We start from the raw sequence: 16,270 nt of genomic DNA on the forward strand, positions 1-16,270 counted from the left end.
CAACAGTGAGTAAGGTTCCAAGCCTGCATTAGAATCCCAGTTCAAGGAGTAGTTTAGAAAGAACATTTATCCTTATGCTTCTCAGGCTTCCATCTTGATGCAATATTCTACATTACCAAAGTAAAAACACCAACCAGGCAATAAAAATTGCTGATACACTGTAGGAAAATTTGGTTACTTAGTTATAACAATGAAAGCAAACATAACTAGTGGGTAAAAGATTTTATTTGATATAATTTACATATAAAGAAATGTATCACATACATTATAGGCCAAAAGACTAAATATCTTATTAATTACTACAACTTTATCCCCAACGTATAAATGCATAGATTAAGCTTTAATGCTAGAATGGGGGTGCAACTCTGTGGTAAACTCCCTGCCCACCATATGTGAGATCACAGGTTCCATCTTCAGCACAGTTGACTAGTTAGCCTGCTCAATAACAAATTAATTATTTAAAAATAAACTTTAAATCTGGGGATTAACTATTTGAATCCCAATGTGTCTTGACTGTACACTTTAGAATGCTCTGACTTGCCATTATATAAAAATATAAGAGCTGCAGGAGGATCTATTTCTACTTATTAATAGCCATCTATAATCAGAGACAACCCTCTAAGCATTTAACTTTGAAAAGAAAATGCAAAGAAAAGCGTAGTTTATTTATATACATATTTACTATATTAAATACCCTGAATTAGGCAGGAACCAGAATCACTACATCCATACATTAAATGCTTTAAAAGCTATGGTGATTTTTGTTCTTACTCACAAGTGCTATAATATTTACAGTGTATAATCAAACATGGTGGGTACTTTGTTACTACATTTCAACTCTTCAGTTTCAAGCCTTTGGGGAAAAGAAAACTATCCACAGGCTGGGAGTGACAGGAGGCCCACGGGGTGAGAGTTGGGGGTTGGTCAGCAGGAATCAGTTCCTTGCCTCCAGACAGGTATGTGAGTCTGATTCACCTTCCACCTTGGTACTGTGACAGCAGAGGAGGAAGCAAAGGAGAAGCCATGGACAGGAAGAACCTCTGTCTAGTCCAAGTCTACTACTTAGTTCCCGCTACTGAAACCTATGGAAGTTCCTAGGGTATGCCGGATGCCTTGGCTCCACTTCAGACCTACTCAATCAGATTTTTCGCCTTCAAGGAGGAAAGAACAAGGATTCTGCCATTAGAGAGAATGCTAAGTGTCTTGGCATGTCGTGGATCTTAATAATAGAAGAAAGTACTCAGGATCCCGAGGTGCCACTCAGGCACCTCTCCCCGTTCCAAAGGAAGCACATTTTTAAGATGTGTATTGAAACGACCGTTTCTCCTCAGCATTAGACAGCAATGACTCTGTGTACATTATAAACTGAGCCATGAAGACATAATCACTGCGGGCATCTGCTGAATTTTGAGGGCTAATGCAGAATGAGAAGGTGACTCTTTCTCTTCTCTGACTAAACTGTGACCAACTGCTTCCAGGAGATTGTCTTTCCAGGCGCTCATTTTTTGACATTTACTTAGTGTGGTGTACGTGCAAGTCAGTGAGCATTGGGGCTTGAACTCAGGTCCTCAGACTTGGTGGCATGTGCCTCACCCATTGGGCCTTCTCACTGTCCCCCAGATAATGCTGTTAGCAACTTATACTTAGAAGTAATGCTCTCCTTTGTCAAAATTATCCAATTTCCTCTACTTGGGCAGAATGCAGGCAACAGATATCCCCACTGCAGAGATGATTCGTCTCTTGGGACCTATGGAAGAGCGCTCTCGGACAGTTTTAGTGCCTCCTGTTCATGCTAGAAGACATTAAGTCAATGGGTATGGCCTGTCTTACAAACTGAGGGCAAAACCATGACGTCAACCAGTAGAGAAAAAGGCAAAACAGCCAAGTTTTAGTGTCACAAGACTCAAAAAAAAGTCTTTCTTTAGAGCAGAAAGAAAACTAGAACACTTTAAAAATATGATAATGTGTACTGAATAGACATGTTCTTTAGAAAAGATTCAAATTCCATTCTTAATTCTCATTATAAGATAGTGTCTGACTAATGCTTTTATTTCAGTTTATAAGTCTGTTGTAGTTCAAGCAGCAAGACCCTCCCTCAGTTCCTCTACAGCTCTTTCATGCAGCCTACCACTGGGAGAGGATGTGGTGGCTTCTCCAGGAGCTGTAGAGAGAACGGCTTGGTTTCTTAGCTGACGGCGTGCCCAACTGATGTTCTAACCAATTACCTTTCTTTAGCTAGAGGCCAAGAAAGGACATAAGTGGCATGTGCCAATGGAAGTGTCGTGGCTTCAGACAGAGCTGTCAGTTTCCAGACCCTCCTCCACCAGTTCCCTTCTTCTGACCAACCCTTATCTCTTAATACCATTTAATTTACTTCAGTCTTCAGGAGTTTATTCATGTATCTTTTATGGGTAAAAAGTAATAAAGTATGTGTATGTTTTCCAACACTCATTAAAAATGTAGCATACAAACAGCATAAAAAGAGCGGCATAGTAACAGGTAAGTTATTTTTCATTATTTCGCTGATAAAATGTCCTAACAATAACTTGGTACACAAATATAAATATTTATGCCAAGTTCTCTGAAGGTTTTCTTTTTAAATCAAAAGCCTCAGTCTTTATTAGAAGGGGCTATTCCATACTTGCAAGCTCTACCAATAGTCTTCTCTGCTTATTTAAATGATGCTTTAAAATGCTGGTTTGTGACCTGGGTATGGTGGCACATACCTGTCATCCCAGGAGGCAACTCGGGAGGTGGGACACTGTTTCCCCCAAAAAAGCAACAAAAACAAAAAACAACAAACAAAACAGCACAATAAAACAAAAAGAGTCTGAAAATATTTTCCTTCATTATTTACTACTGACTCTATAGATGCAGCTCAACTAACATCGTGATGGTGATAACAGGGTCTAGTGAAGTTTACCCTTCGAACTTTCCCCATCTTATGGAGTACTCAGAAAACTTAGGCCTAAAGAGATTACTTGTCCCCAGTAACTAGGTTCGAAAGCACAGGGCCCAGAGGCTAGATCCTCACTCTGACTAGTCAGGCTTCTACTTACCTACTCAACAGGCTACACTGGGAGGCGTAAGCAACCCATTGCGGGCACCTAGCTAACACGTAGAGAGTTGAGATTAACTAAAAGAGAAAGAACAATGAAGAAGACTGGTTGTGGCTGCTGGTTTCTCTGTAGATGCAGGCTCAGGGCATCAGAGATGCCTGCAGGATGAGGGGGAAGGCACACGCAGACGAAGCGGGACGTGATGAAGGCTACTGAGCTCAAGTACTCAGTAGTTATCACGGCCACTGCGATGAGTTAGTTGAGCTGCTTCTAGAGGCTGCAGAGTGCATATCTCCGCATTACACCAGAGAAAATTCCTCATGGGCGAGAGAATACTTCCTTTGCTAAATTAAAGTGCTGAGGCTCTGTGTGAAGGAAAGATATGCTATAACCTACATATATGGGTCTGTGGATGTCCTACATATGGACAGCTGTGGATCACAGAGTCCGCCAAAATTTTTAAAGATACGCTTATTACATGATGCAATCGTCAAATTTTGGTTATGATTTGGGGTAAAATATTATTTTTAGAGGGAGATTTGGTACTAATTATAGAATCCGAAATATCATTTATTCTAGCATTTATACTACTGGAACTCTATTACTTTAAAAAAAATTATAATTAAAAAAACCCAAAAACCTCACATACTAAATAATGGTCCCAAACGGCAGCACTTCTAGATAGGACAAGCTGGGCAGTACCTCTTGTATGTCACTCATGTGGTTAATAATTAACTATACCCATGCAAGTGACAACTGTATAACTTATACCACTAAAACTAAAGCAAGTTAGCTATACCTATTTAGGAAACTTCAAGTTGAATGTACAGATGTGTGGATGTTCATTCACAAAGGAAAACCTATTTTATAGGGCATAGACAATGCTGTCTTCACGGGGTGCTACGGTGGGACACTAGACTTAGGAGCACAGAGCCAATGAGGACTTATACTTTTATCTTCACATGCTTCTAGAATCTATTTTTCTGAGTTTTCTGTAGGTTTCACAGAACTACTTTTCCGAGATAGTGCAGTTACAGAGACTTTCTCTCCTGAGGTGTATTGATTAACTGTGTTGACCACCAGTAGATTATACATGGACTGTGCCAACTGTCAACATTAGAGTGCTTCACAATAAAAACAGGTTAGTAATGATCAAAGACCTCCCTGGGATACTTCCAAAGGCTGTTTGCTAAAGCAAGTCTAAGTACAGTGAAGGTGGCCACCCACAGGGAGATAAAGGGAAGATAACCTTCATAAAGTCCAGCATCAGATGACACCCCAACTGTCACTCACCAGTGGATTTCAAACGTGTTTACGTGTTCTTATGAAATAAATCACCAATTTCCTACTAAGAATAAGACAGAATTTAAAGGGGATTGTTTTAAAAAAATATGAGGGGGGGGTGCTTATTATGCGTTGTGTTCAGACATGCTCCCAACATACACAGGTCATAATATAAGTCTCCATGTTTACAGTTGAGTGTAAAGGGAGTGTGTGTGTGTGTGGACTACTTTGGTAGTAACTGGGAGGCTTATGAACACTGATGAATGAAATGATCCAGACAAAGAAATATTTTAAGGCTAAACTAAGGAGATGGATAGGCAGGCAAGGTGGATTTATAGTATTAGGTATATAAAAAGAAAAATGATCAAAATCTTATATGAAAAAACATATAATTTTCAATAAAAATAAACTTATTTTTAAAAAGAAATACAGTAATATCCAATGCACACCGGGGAGAAACAAGAGGAGATGGGCGTCTAAGTGTGGATCCTGGTTGTCTTCTGTTACTGCAGGTGGGTTAGAACTGAGTTGGCCTTTACAGGTCAAGTCACCCCTTCTCTGACACACCAGTGAATGTGCTCTGCAGCACACTGACTAAGATGGTATCAGGGTACATGCAAGAGCACTGGCATACTTTGGGAAGTGGTCCAGGGCTTAAGTTTGAACGGATCACTAAATGACCTCCTCCTTCACTCAAGGTCAAGGTCGATACAGTTTCCCTGTAACCTGCTCCTCTGTTGTAGTTAGCCCAGTACAAGCTAGCCCAGTAAAACAAAAGGCTTGGGGGTGGGGGGTGGGGGTGCTGGTGCTGGTGGTGGTTGCCACAGAGTCTGGGGAAAGCAGACTCCCTCTGGCTTTCATTTTCATGACCAGTTCTTGATTTGCTACATGGGAGGGGCCTTATGGGTGTACAGGAGCCATGGCATGCATAAGGGAGGTCAGAGGGCAGCCTGTGGGATCAGTTCTCTCTTTCCAGTGGTGGAGGGTACCAGCTAGTCAGGCTTGGTGGCAGGCACCCTTGGCTGCTAAGCCACTCTGCTAGCCTTCTGTTATTTTCTCAAACTATGCTGTGAGTGTCTCAAGGAGATAAAGCTGAATATCTTTTTAGCATTACCATATATATCCACAGCATCATTTATTTTTCTAAAGCTATCATAAAAGAGGTGAGCATTTTAAATATGAGAGAAAATGTGCTCCACTGACAATCCTGGACTCCAGTGTTCAAGTTCAATATTCCTCCCTTAGTCACAACTTGCCAATTTAGAATGTCATCTCCTTTGGGGTATACTTTGAGACTGGGTATATATAATTAATATATATAAATATATATATATATATATATATATATATATATATATATATATAAATAAATATATATATATATATAAAAAATCAGGCTGGCCTCAAAGTCCGAGTTTTGCTTCTGCCTCCTTAGAGAACTGAAATTACAGCACACACCATCACGCCTGGCTAGAGCAGCACCTTTAATAGGAAGCAAAGCCAGAAAAGCACCAATTCTAATGACTATGGAGTGGAGTCAGTACTTGGAAATCAATAAATCTATTCGCAAGTACTTAGCAAAGATGCTCCCCTCTTTTAAAAAAAGTATCAAAGGTAGAAAAGTTTTATTAGGATATAAGATAAAAGCAAAGAGATTGCTTTAAAAGATACACAGCTGCAATCTCCTTGGTAGGATATTAACATTAATAACAGTGATTAATTTTTTCATAAAGTCATAGAAAAATGTATGAAACACAATGAAATAAAGAAAGAGCTGACCAAGACGGCTGTTATAATACATGGTATTCACACTGTAGTCTGTATTCACCCAGCCTTCTCTGTGTCTGTGACTAGAGACACATGTATGCATGCTACAGCAACTGTACACTTGCAATGCCAAGTGCACAGTGGGAGGATTAATATAAAAAATTGACTGAATTAATTTTTCTTGATTTTCTAAAAAAAAAAAAACAACCCAAAACTCAAAACAATAAACTAACATTATACAAGAAAGTACTGTTTTTGAAAACAGACTTAATTTTTTAAAAAAAGAGTTTTTATTCACAAGTGTTTGAATGCAAATGCTTGTGGAACACTTAGCCCTGCCCTCCACCGTGTCATTAATCTAACAGTTGAAGTAAGGCCCTCCAGGGGATACTTCCCATTTCATTTTGTAAGGCCACTCCTATTTCCCCGCCCCTCCTGACCACTGTCCTCCTGGCATGGAAGGCAGTAGACAGCTTGTGTAAAGGGCCCATGTCCAGGCCCAAACCCGTGGAGAAATTAAGTAGTGAGAAAGCTGGCAGTATACACTACCCAGCTTCTCTGCTCTCAATCAGCTTTTCTCATAGACAAGCTCTGAAAATCACATTTCAGGCTAGCCTGTGCTGCTCATCACAGTTCAGATTCCAGGCTAGCCTGTGCTGCTCATCACAGTTCAGATTCCAGGCTAGCCTGTGCTGTTCATCAGTTCCCTTAAACATGCCTTTTCAAGCTTGGAGATTCTGAAAGAATATTATGTAAGCACGTTCCTGCTTATTTTCAACATGGTAATGGACTAAAAAAAGGTTTTGTTTTGTTTTTTTTTTTTTTTTTTTTTTAAGATAATCTTTGGGAGCTGTTAACCTTCAAAGTAAGGTAAATTCATCAACTATATAATTATTGATGACACTCTCAATTAAATTAAAATTCTGAGAACAAAGTAACCTTAATGGGTTATTTGAACAAAAAACAAAAACAAAAAACAAAAACTGAAACATTTAATAAGTCCCAAATCAGTGGTTCTCAACCTTCCTAATGCTGCGACCCTTTAATATAGTTCCTCATGCTGTGGTGACCCCAACCATAAATCTATTTCATTGTTACTTCCTAACTGTCATTTTGCTGTTATGAAGTGTAACTACCTGGTATGTGACCCTTCAGGGGGTTGTCACCTACATGTTGAGAACCACTGCCCTAAATGTTCTTGAGAAATCTCTGGGATGACTGTAGGGTGCATGAATTTTCACAAGGCAGCAGGGGTTGAGTGAGACCATCCTATAGAGCAGATATCTTCTACAGAGAGAAGCTCCTACACGCAAGCCCTTCCTGTAGGCCAAAGGCTCCTCTGCAGCACAGCTGTTTATGCCCTTGCTATTTAACAGGGGCAGCCCCTTCCAAGTGAAGTGCTTCACACCCCTCATGACAGCTACCTAAATGAAGCAGAGCCTGACATGGGAAGCACCAGAAGAAATGTGTCCGAATGAGTTTGCCTCTGACATAAAACCACACACGGAACAGTACCAAGAGACTTCTAAAAGAATGTTCATAGTATCTCTGCTGTAAACAAGGCCCATCGACAGTGGAAATGGACCAAAGCCCAGGGGCACTGTCACACCCAGAGTATTCCACAGCGACATGGTTCTGTTTGCTATCACACACAGCTGCAGGCTTGCAGGTGGCTCTCATGTGACTTGGGGTGTTATAAGCATGAAACAGGCACCAAATTTCAAACTTCACATGAAAAACTATAAACTTCCCTAAACGATTATATGCACACACATAAATATACAGTGCACACATATACTATTTACATACAATCATTGACACACCAATGTAACCACTGTAAACTATGGACACTGCTTGCTGTTTTATACCTCATCATAGCAGTGTAAAATCTTGCAGACTCACTGAGAGGGATATACTGAATTTTACTTATAAAATTCAAGAATAGGAGCGATATGAAAATATAAACTATATAAATATTTTTGAAGCAATATTTATTACATGTATCAGGAAATGGCATAAAATTAGTTTTGCATTTTATGTTTTAAATTGTGTCTATTAGAATATTTACATTTATATGTATATGTGGGTCACACTGTATTTCCCTGGATTAGACAGGTAAACACCCAATACATGAAAACAAATGAATTACAGGCACATGAAAGATGGGCAAATTCTACTATTAAGACTTTAATTAAGATGTATAGAAGTCACGCTATTTGATATACAGAGTTTAAGCATAGATCAAGCTAATCCAAAATTTAATGATGTAAAAATGCCACCACTACCCAGGAAATGATTGCAACACAAATCAAGGAGGAGGCTGTGGGGGCAGGGCATGGAGACCTCACAAGAGCTCAGAGTCGCCTCCTGCTTAGCCTGGGTGCTTGTTTGCAGTATTTGTTAACAGTACTCAGACTTCATATACCATCAGAGTACCATCTCAGAGTTTTTAAATGGCATAGCACTGCTTTCCATAAACATGTCTACCTGTGCTGTGTACTTTGAAGAAGCTCACAAAACTAAATGAATGCGGTTGAATGTCTTGTCCCATACCTCAAAATAATGTAACTAGAATAAATTCAATAATATCAGGTCCCCATGCTGCTTAGCCAAGGCTGTGCCACTTTCTGCAATGTATTTTTAATTACTTACAAAATTATTTCTAAATATTTTAAAAGCACAGGCAACCTGTGTTGTGTATGCGGAGGGCCAGAAGTTAAAGCCACAGGTGTTACTCCTTGGGTGCTATGCAGCAGGCTTTGGGGCGTGTGTGTGTGTGTGTGTGTGTGTGTGTGTGTGTGTGTGTTTGCTTTAAGACACTGACCTGAAACTTGGTAAGTACACTATGCAGGCTGAATAGCAAGCCCCACGGATACTCCAGTCTTTGCCCTACCAGCACACCATTTCCAGGGGTGCCAACATGCCTGGCCTTTTAAACATGGGTTCTGGGGGTACAATTCAGGCCCCCCCCTGCTTGCAAGGCCAGCACTTTCAATATATGAGCTGCCTCCCCAGGCTGGCATTATTTACATTTTATTAGTATACTGCATGAGAAAATGTTGGTGGATATTACTTCTGAACTGTTTCATATATTCTTTTGAGCTAATTTAGAAGAAAAGTGTTTTGTTAAAAAACCTACACATATCATAAACTCTAGGTTGTAATATTTTCTAAAGTTTATTTTCTTTCATAAAGTACTATATAAAAGTTTTCCTCCACTAGAAGTAAATTTGAAAGTGAAAAAATAAATATGTACACATGCATTTGCTGAAAGTATAAATTAAACGACAACTGTTTATATAACTAATATCTAATGTTATCTGAAATGTAACTAAACTAAATGAAGTGTAAGACACATTTTTTAAACAAATGAGATCTTTCTGAGCACACACACACACACACACAAAATATCAATCAATCAATCAAACAAACAGATGTGCTGTGGCATACATGTTATTCCAGGGAGGTGGGAGGCAGAAGCAGAAGGCTGAGGAGGGACAATCTTGAGTTCAAGGCCACACCTGAGCCACACCTAACAAGACCCTGTTTCCTAGCTCTGCCCCAAAGGGCTTGCGTTCCAGCATAAACGCTTCACAGGAAATGTAGGCTATAACACTAAGCTAATCTCTTTATCAGCATTACTGAGGACCCACTTTTATGCATAATTGGACTGGTAAATGAAAAATAATCTAGAGAAAAATGACATCATCTGTCATACTCACCATGAACTTGGTTGATTTCTGAATTCTGGGAGAGAATCTCATCTGCTAGCTTCTGTGCAGTTGGCAAGACTTCTGTGTGGTGCACTGTGATCAAATACTGAACAAACTTTTGTAGCTGGTCTCTGTTCATCTGAAAGAGAGTCTCTGAAATGGGAAGATGCAGTTTGACCTGATCTGGCTTGCGGATGCGGTATAAAGACAGTGCCACAACATGGGCACAATAAAATATGTCCTTGTTTCCACAGCTGCAGGTCACTGAGGTAATCTTGCAACGATCAAAGCTGATGGCCACGTTGCAAACGGTTTCTGGCTCCGATTGTATTGCAGGTTCTGTCACTGTGCCACTCAAGTGGAAACCTAGGTGACAAGAAAGGGAGAGGTCAGCTTCTGCACGCAGATGCCACAGCAAGTCCTCACTCTGGAAACAGGTGGCTCTGGACAGCGAAGCAAGGAGAAACACGTGGACACATTCAAGCCAATGACAACCATGGCTTTCTCTAACAGGGAGAAGACAAGTGTCAATCAACAGCACCAAGGTGCTTGGTACAGCAGACTGCAGTGCAGTACACCTTGGTCACACCTAAGCAAACAATGACTTTACAGCATCACTACAGTACTCATACGTGGGATACATGACCAAGATCTAGTTCTTGTCTTCTCTCTTGTATGTGTAGAAAGTCAAGTATAAGTCACCTGGCTTATACTTTCTCAGCCAAACTGCACCCCCCCCCCCAATTTGTTCTAATCTGCCATGAAGCAACCAGTAACACAACAATGTTGCAGACGTCCCTTTCACAAAGTTTGACCAGTATCTATCAACAGCAGCTACAGAGAGAGCTGTCCATGCATATCACAGTCCCAGTCACTCATGTGATTATGTTTTTAACCCCGCACAGAGGAAAGCTTAAATACGAGGTTATACAACCTGCTCCACGGTGTGACATCACCACTAAGAAAAGGGCACTGAAGGAAACACACCTTCAGTTCAGAAGCAGACAGGAATCTTTCGCAAGTTCCATCATCCATGACCGGCTGTACACTACATACAACAATCTGGAAGTGGAATGCTTGCCCCACTGAGAAGGCCACTGACCCTTGGAGTGTTCTAGCTAAGGCAAACGCCACCCATAAACGCTGAGTACCAATCAGTACCTACTTGGCCAGCGAACAAACCTCTACTTCTTCCCTAAGTGCATGGGAAAGCTACCATGAAGTTTGGGGGTACTGGATAGAGGAAGAGATAAGCAAGCATCCATTCAGCCAGCCACCCACCCCCAAGCCACCTTTACGGGTGAGGGACAAACCTGAAATCAGGAGGTCCTCTACGTTTTCTTGGCCCTTTGCTATTTATGCTACTTCAAGAAAAAAAAAAAAAAACATCAAAAGGGTGACTGAGTTCCCTTCACAAACCATGTGAAAACTGGAGAAGTGGCTTGAGAATGACTGGCAGACAATACCAAGGATTCACACATATGACATTAGCACCCCTCTTACTGCCTCTCCTGAGTTACCCCAAAGAACAAAAACCTCCCAGAGAAAGGTAATTTCATCTTGACAAGATGTGTTGTAATTTTTTAACTAAATAAATCAATTTAAAAAGGGTATTCCATAAACACAAATTATTGGTTCACAGTAGGAAATTTTGAAAACTGTCATATAATAAGATATTTGGGTTTTTTTTCCCCCACAGATATAATCTATTTAAAAATAGACATTCTATGGAATGGAGAGATGGCTCGGTGGTTAAGAACACTGGCTGCTCTTCCAGAGGTCCTGAGTTCAATTCCCAGCAACCACATGGTGGCTCACAACCATCTGTAATGGGATCTGATGCCCTCTTCTGGTGTGTCAAGACAGGGACAATGTACTCACATATATAAAATACATAATTTTTAAAAAATTGACATTCTAGTTTCCTTTACCCCTCTGATAAAAAGTTCTCTATGGAGAGAAAGCACTATTAAATAAAGGGGATATATAATAGTCTTCCATTCTTACATTTTTACTACTAAAAATGTTAATAGACAAAGTAAATGCCTGAAAAATGTCAAAAAGTAAGAAATTATGGTGATCCTGCCTTAGCCAGTACATACCAGATGTAATATATGTAGTAATAAAAACATGCATGGAATAGGCAAAGATAAGACAAAAAACCTGTCTGACTCAGAAGAAAGGTTCCAACCACATTCTAGATTATTTAGTGCAAGAAAAATTGTTTCCATATGTCATATACTTGCCATGTATAGAAGCCAGACACCACAGCATGTAGAGCTGTAAACTAGCATTTATAAAATGAACATCTTCCCACTTAACACGATTACCTTCTCCTTGTCCATCTCATGAGAGACTTTGTCCCTCCATAAAAATGACATTGGAAAATTCAAAGTGCTCAGAAGAGCAAGACTAACCCTTCCTCCACAGTTTACCCTATGGGCCAGGGGAGAGCACATTCCTAGCATGTTACAGGCCCTGAGATCAATCTTCAGCAACATGTGTGGGGTATACACACATGCACGCAAGCACACAGACACAACTACACAGGCAATCATCATCATAATCAAGAGCCAACAAGGTGATAAATGAATGGGTATTCTAAACAATACAAATTACCATTAAAGAAAAAACGGTCCTTAAGAAAACTGATGGAGCCCTCAAGCAGCTAGTGCAAAAAATGATCCTTGTCATGTAAGCGCCACACTACAAGTCAGATACGGGTATACTGGATAGAGATATAGTACCACTAATGCTGGAAGGGAGTTCCATGTGTTTTCCAACTGCTACAACAAGCACTGATTATTCAGCTTTTTAAATCAAACTTTTAAATATTTTGACTCTCAAAACAACCCAAAAGATATGAGGTTACAAACATTAAAAAATGTCACAAAACTTCATTAATCTGTGCTCATCAAAGATTAAGGTATTTCATATTTTTTTTTCTAATTCAAATGTCATCTTTCAAGTGCCCAAATCCCTTTAAATATTCCAGTCTTATCTGATGGAAGTATTTCTAAACAGTAACTAGCAGTCAACTGCTGCTTGTGCCTTATGCCTGGCCACCCTACCCAGCTGACCAGGGAACAGGGAGGGGAGCCATCCTTGAGTGTCCTGTGGCTTTCTCCCTTACTCTTTACCTTGACTCTTCAGATGGCCTGTCTTTGTTAGGAAAAGCACTGCTGTCAGGTCAGCGAGACCTCTCCAAACTGATGCTACCGCAGTTATTTAACACACAGGCTAATCTAATTTGGGGCAATTTTCCCTCTGCCTTCAAGTAAGGGTTATGAGGTGCAAGGCTTTACCTCAAACATAAGAAGATCACACATTCATATGGAAAAGACAGCTCTGGACAAGTTCCTAAGAGTATGGGACAGGGAGTGAACTCCCACTATGACCTCAGGATTTCAGAATGGTGTTTTGACCTCTTCAACCTGAGCTACTTTTGGCATTCCACTAACATCTGTATGTCCTAAGATCACGCCAATGAACACAGAAGAGGAGCAAGGAGGCTGTGTGTCCCTCCACCACAGCAAGAGGGCCAGGAAGACATCCCCTCCTCACCTGCGTCCCTCCTCTCCACCGTGGTATCTCTTAGGTGCTGAGTGAACTCAAGACAACTTTCCAAGAATGGGTTTTGTCTTTCTGGAGCTCTGACAAACCATGACTACCTGTTTTCAGACAAGCACTGAGGGCACAGAAAAGGGGACAATCCTGTACTACTATCTGGTGAAACATTTTTAAATAATTAAAACTGAAGAAATTACTATAAGCTGCCTTCTAAAATATGTTTGGACCTGGGTGTAGTGACACATGCCTTTAATCCCAACACTCCACTCCAGAGACAGAGGCAGGCAGTTATTTTAAGTTCAAGGCTGTCCAGGCTATAGTGAGACCCTGTCTCAAACAAACCAAAACCAAAGCAAACCAACCGACCAAATAAACAAAACCACCAACAAACCCCACAAAGTTGTCTTGAGTGATCCAGATCAGACGGTGGGTAACAAACTGGGTAATCTCTGTAAGGAGAAGCCAGGGTAAGAACGGGCACTATTCAAAGGGGCAAAGGCAGGACTTCTGAAAGTCACAAAGGTAGTGACAAACCAGTTAGGAAACACTGAGGAGATGGAAGACAAACGGAATCCCAGACATCCACGCTGAGCAGGAGGTCGATTGGCAATTGGGTGATTGGGTGCCTCTGCAGCAAGCAGGAGAGCAAAGGGAAACCTTATTTGAAAGGCAAATAGGCCAGCAATAAAGAAAAGAGACTGGCTGGCCTAGCCTAAGATCCCGTAAGCCTCTACTGCACCTGGGTTGTGTCTGGTCAGTGATTTCCCCAGCACTATCGGAATCCTGTGTTGTCTTTGTATATGACTAAGAGAGCAGTGAGCACTGTTCTGAGAATGAACTTATTCAAAACTAAGCTACCCTGAAGACCTGATGATAGGGACCACGTCCTGGAGTCTGACTTCAACCGTCCACAGCCCCAGAGTGAGGCACAGGGACAGAAAGGCTCCCTCTATTACAGGGAGCCAAGCTTATCAACTGAGGGTAACTCTGGAGAGCCTGCAGCCTGGGGTCAGTGGGTAAGCCTGAGGTCAGTGGGCAGATGTCTCTGGAGGTATCTACCTTTTTGGTACTTCAGGATCTCAGAACTCTAAATTCTGTGGACTACTTGACAGCACAGTTGACACCCTGTGGGAGGAGGGGTAACCAATTCCTAGGTGGATCTTTACCCCTCCACAACTCAGTGCTGCCACTGCTTCCCATGCTCATAAAGCACTTGGGAAGCACCCTGGCCAGAACCTTAGTCACTCGAGGGCATAGGGCAGGGGGCAGCGGGGGGCGGAGGGACATGCCCAGTCCACACTTGAAAACGCCAAGTGGAACAGCCAAGACCCTTAATAGGCAAAGGAAGCGGATAACACGTAGACAGCTCTGGCAGATGGCAGGTGTGTCCCATACTCTCTCTGTACCAGATAAAGCAGGGAAAAAGCTAAGAACTGCTCAGGCCCAGACTCCCCTTCACACCACACACACCTAGCAAATGGAGTCCTCACGCCGCATACACTGGCATCTCTGATTTTCAAGGAACAGAGCTACTCCAAGAAACTTCCTCTCTTTTCTTTCTATTGCACGTTTAATATTATTTTCACTAGATTGTATTTTAAACATACAACTGTGCTAGGAGATTCTGTTCATGTTTTTATTCCCTTCACTTGTTCATCTAACTGTGTGTGTGTTTTCCAGTACTGCAATCTTTCCTCCTCTTCTTCCACTGTGCTTCCCCTCGGTGTTCTTTCTAATAGTATTTTTACTTCAGCTGAAGATATCACAACATTTGACTTCAAGTCATACTACTGAGCCAAGTTACAAAAACTGTATGGTGCTAGAAAAAGACGTGTAGACAAATGGAAGAGAAGATCTAGAAATAGGTCCACAGCCATCTGATTTGGGGTGTCAAAAATATACATCAGAAAAAAAAGACAGCCTCTCTAACACAAATGGCACTTGGCAAACTAGAAACTCACATGTAAAAGAATGGAACAACTTCCATTTCTCTCACTCAGTACACAAACACACACACACACACCACCACCACCACCACCCCCACGCGGAGCAGAGCCTTTCATGGGGAGTGGATGAAGCCCGACGTGAACATCCATAACTGGCATGAACATCATGTTAAGGACCCCGTGCCTCCTAAGCATGGGAATGGAATGGCAGAGCCTGCCCCGGGTCAGGCTCAGAGTAAGGGCAGAGCCCTCCTCCAGTCCAAGTCCAAGGTAACAGAAGACTGACCTTTACCTTCACCAGAGACAGAGGTGACAACCAGCCACCATCTCCTCCTCCCGATGAGTACAACTTGAAACTGCTTCCCTACAGAGACCCGCTACTGGTATTACCAACCTAACTCCACATTCATACACACATCCCCTTCTTCAGCCATACACAATGAACCTGCTTCCCCGTGCCTCAACACACAATCAGTAAACGCTCTGGGCTGCTGGAGCATTACCATCAGAGCTTCTGGTCCAGCCAATGCCTTTCTTCATTCTCTCTTCACTTTACACACACACACACCTCCTCGGGTTAAGGCCAATGTTGGTGGGGGGGGGGGAGTCAAGGCAGACCCTAATTGTTATACCTAAAAACGTTGAAAGTGCTAGAGGAAAACACTTCAAGATAAGCATAGACAAGAACTCCAGGGACAAGAAATAACCCCAGGGACTAACAAATGAACTGGACAAAACCAAAGGGCCCCCAAACTAAATGGTTACTTAAGTATCCACAAGGAAGAAGAATCAGTTTGTAGAATGGGGAAATTTTCCTGTCATGAGACAGGGGATTAACAGAATATTTTTGGAACCACAAAAACTAAACAATTCAATCAAAATAAGCTAAGGAACTGAATGGTGTGTGTGTGTGTGTGTGTGTGTGTGTGTG

The 16,270-nt window shown here is 41.4% G+C and overlaps 1 protein-coding gene across 2 annotated transcripts in view; it reads right to left on the minus strand.

Moving 5' to 3' along the window:
• Positions 1 to 16,270, minus strand: part of Zswim6 (zinc finger SWIM-type containing 6) — a 160,826-nt gene that overhangs the window by 51,737 nt on the left and 92,819 nt on the right. For both annotated transcript variants that reach the window (XM_021208416.2, XM_029543977.1), the window contains exon 2: positions 9,833 to 10,189. In XM_021208416.2, the coding sequence (XP_021064075.1) occupies positions 9,833 to 10,189 (357 nt within the window). The remainder of the gene's footprint in view (positions 1 to 9,832; positions 10,190 to 16,270) is intronic.

Source organism: Mus pahari, chromosome 11 (assembly GCF_900095145.1).
Source record: "Mus pahari chromosome 11, PAHARI_EIJ_v1.1, whole genome shotgun sequence".
Taxonomy (NCBI): Eukaryota; Metazoa; Chordata; class Mammalia; order Rodentia; family Muridae; genus Mus; species Mus pahari.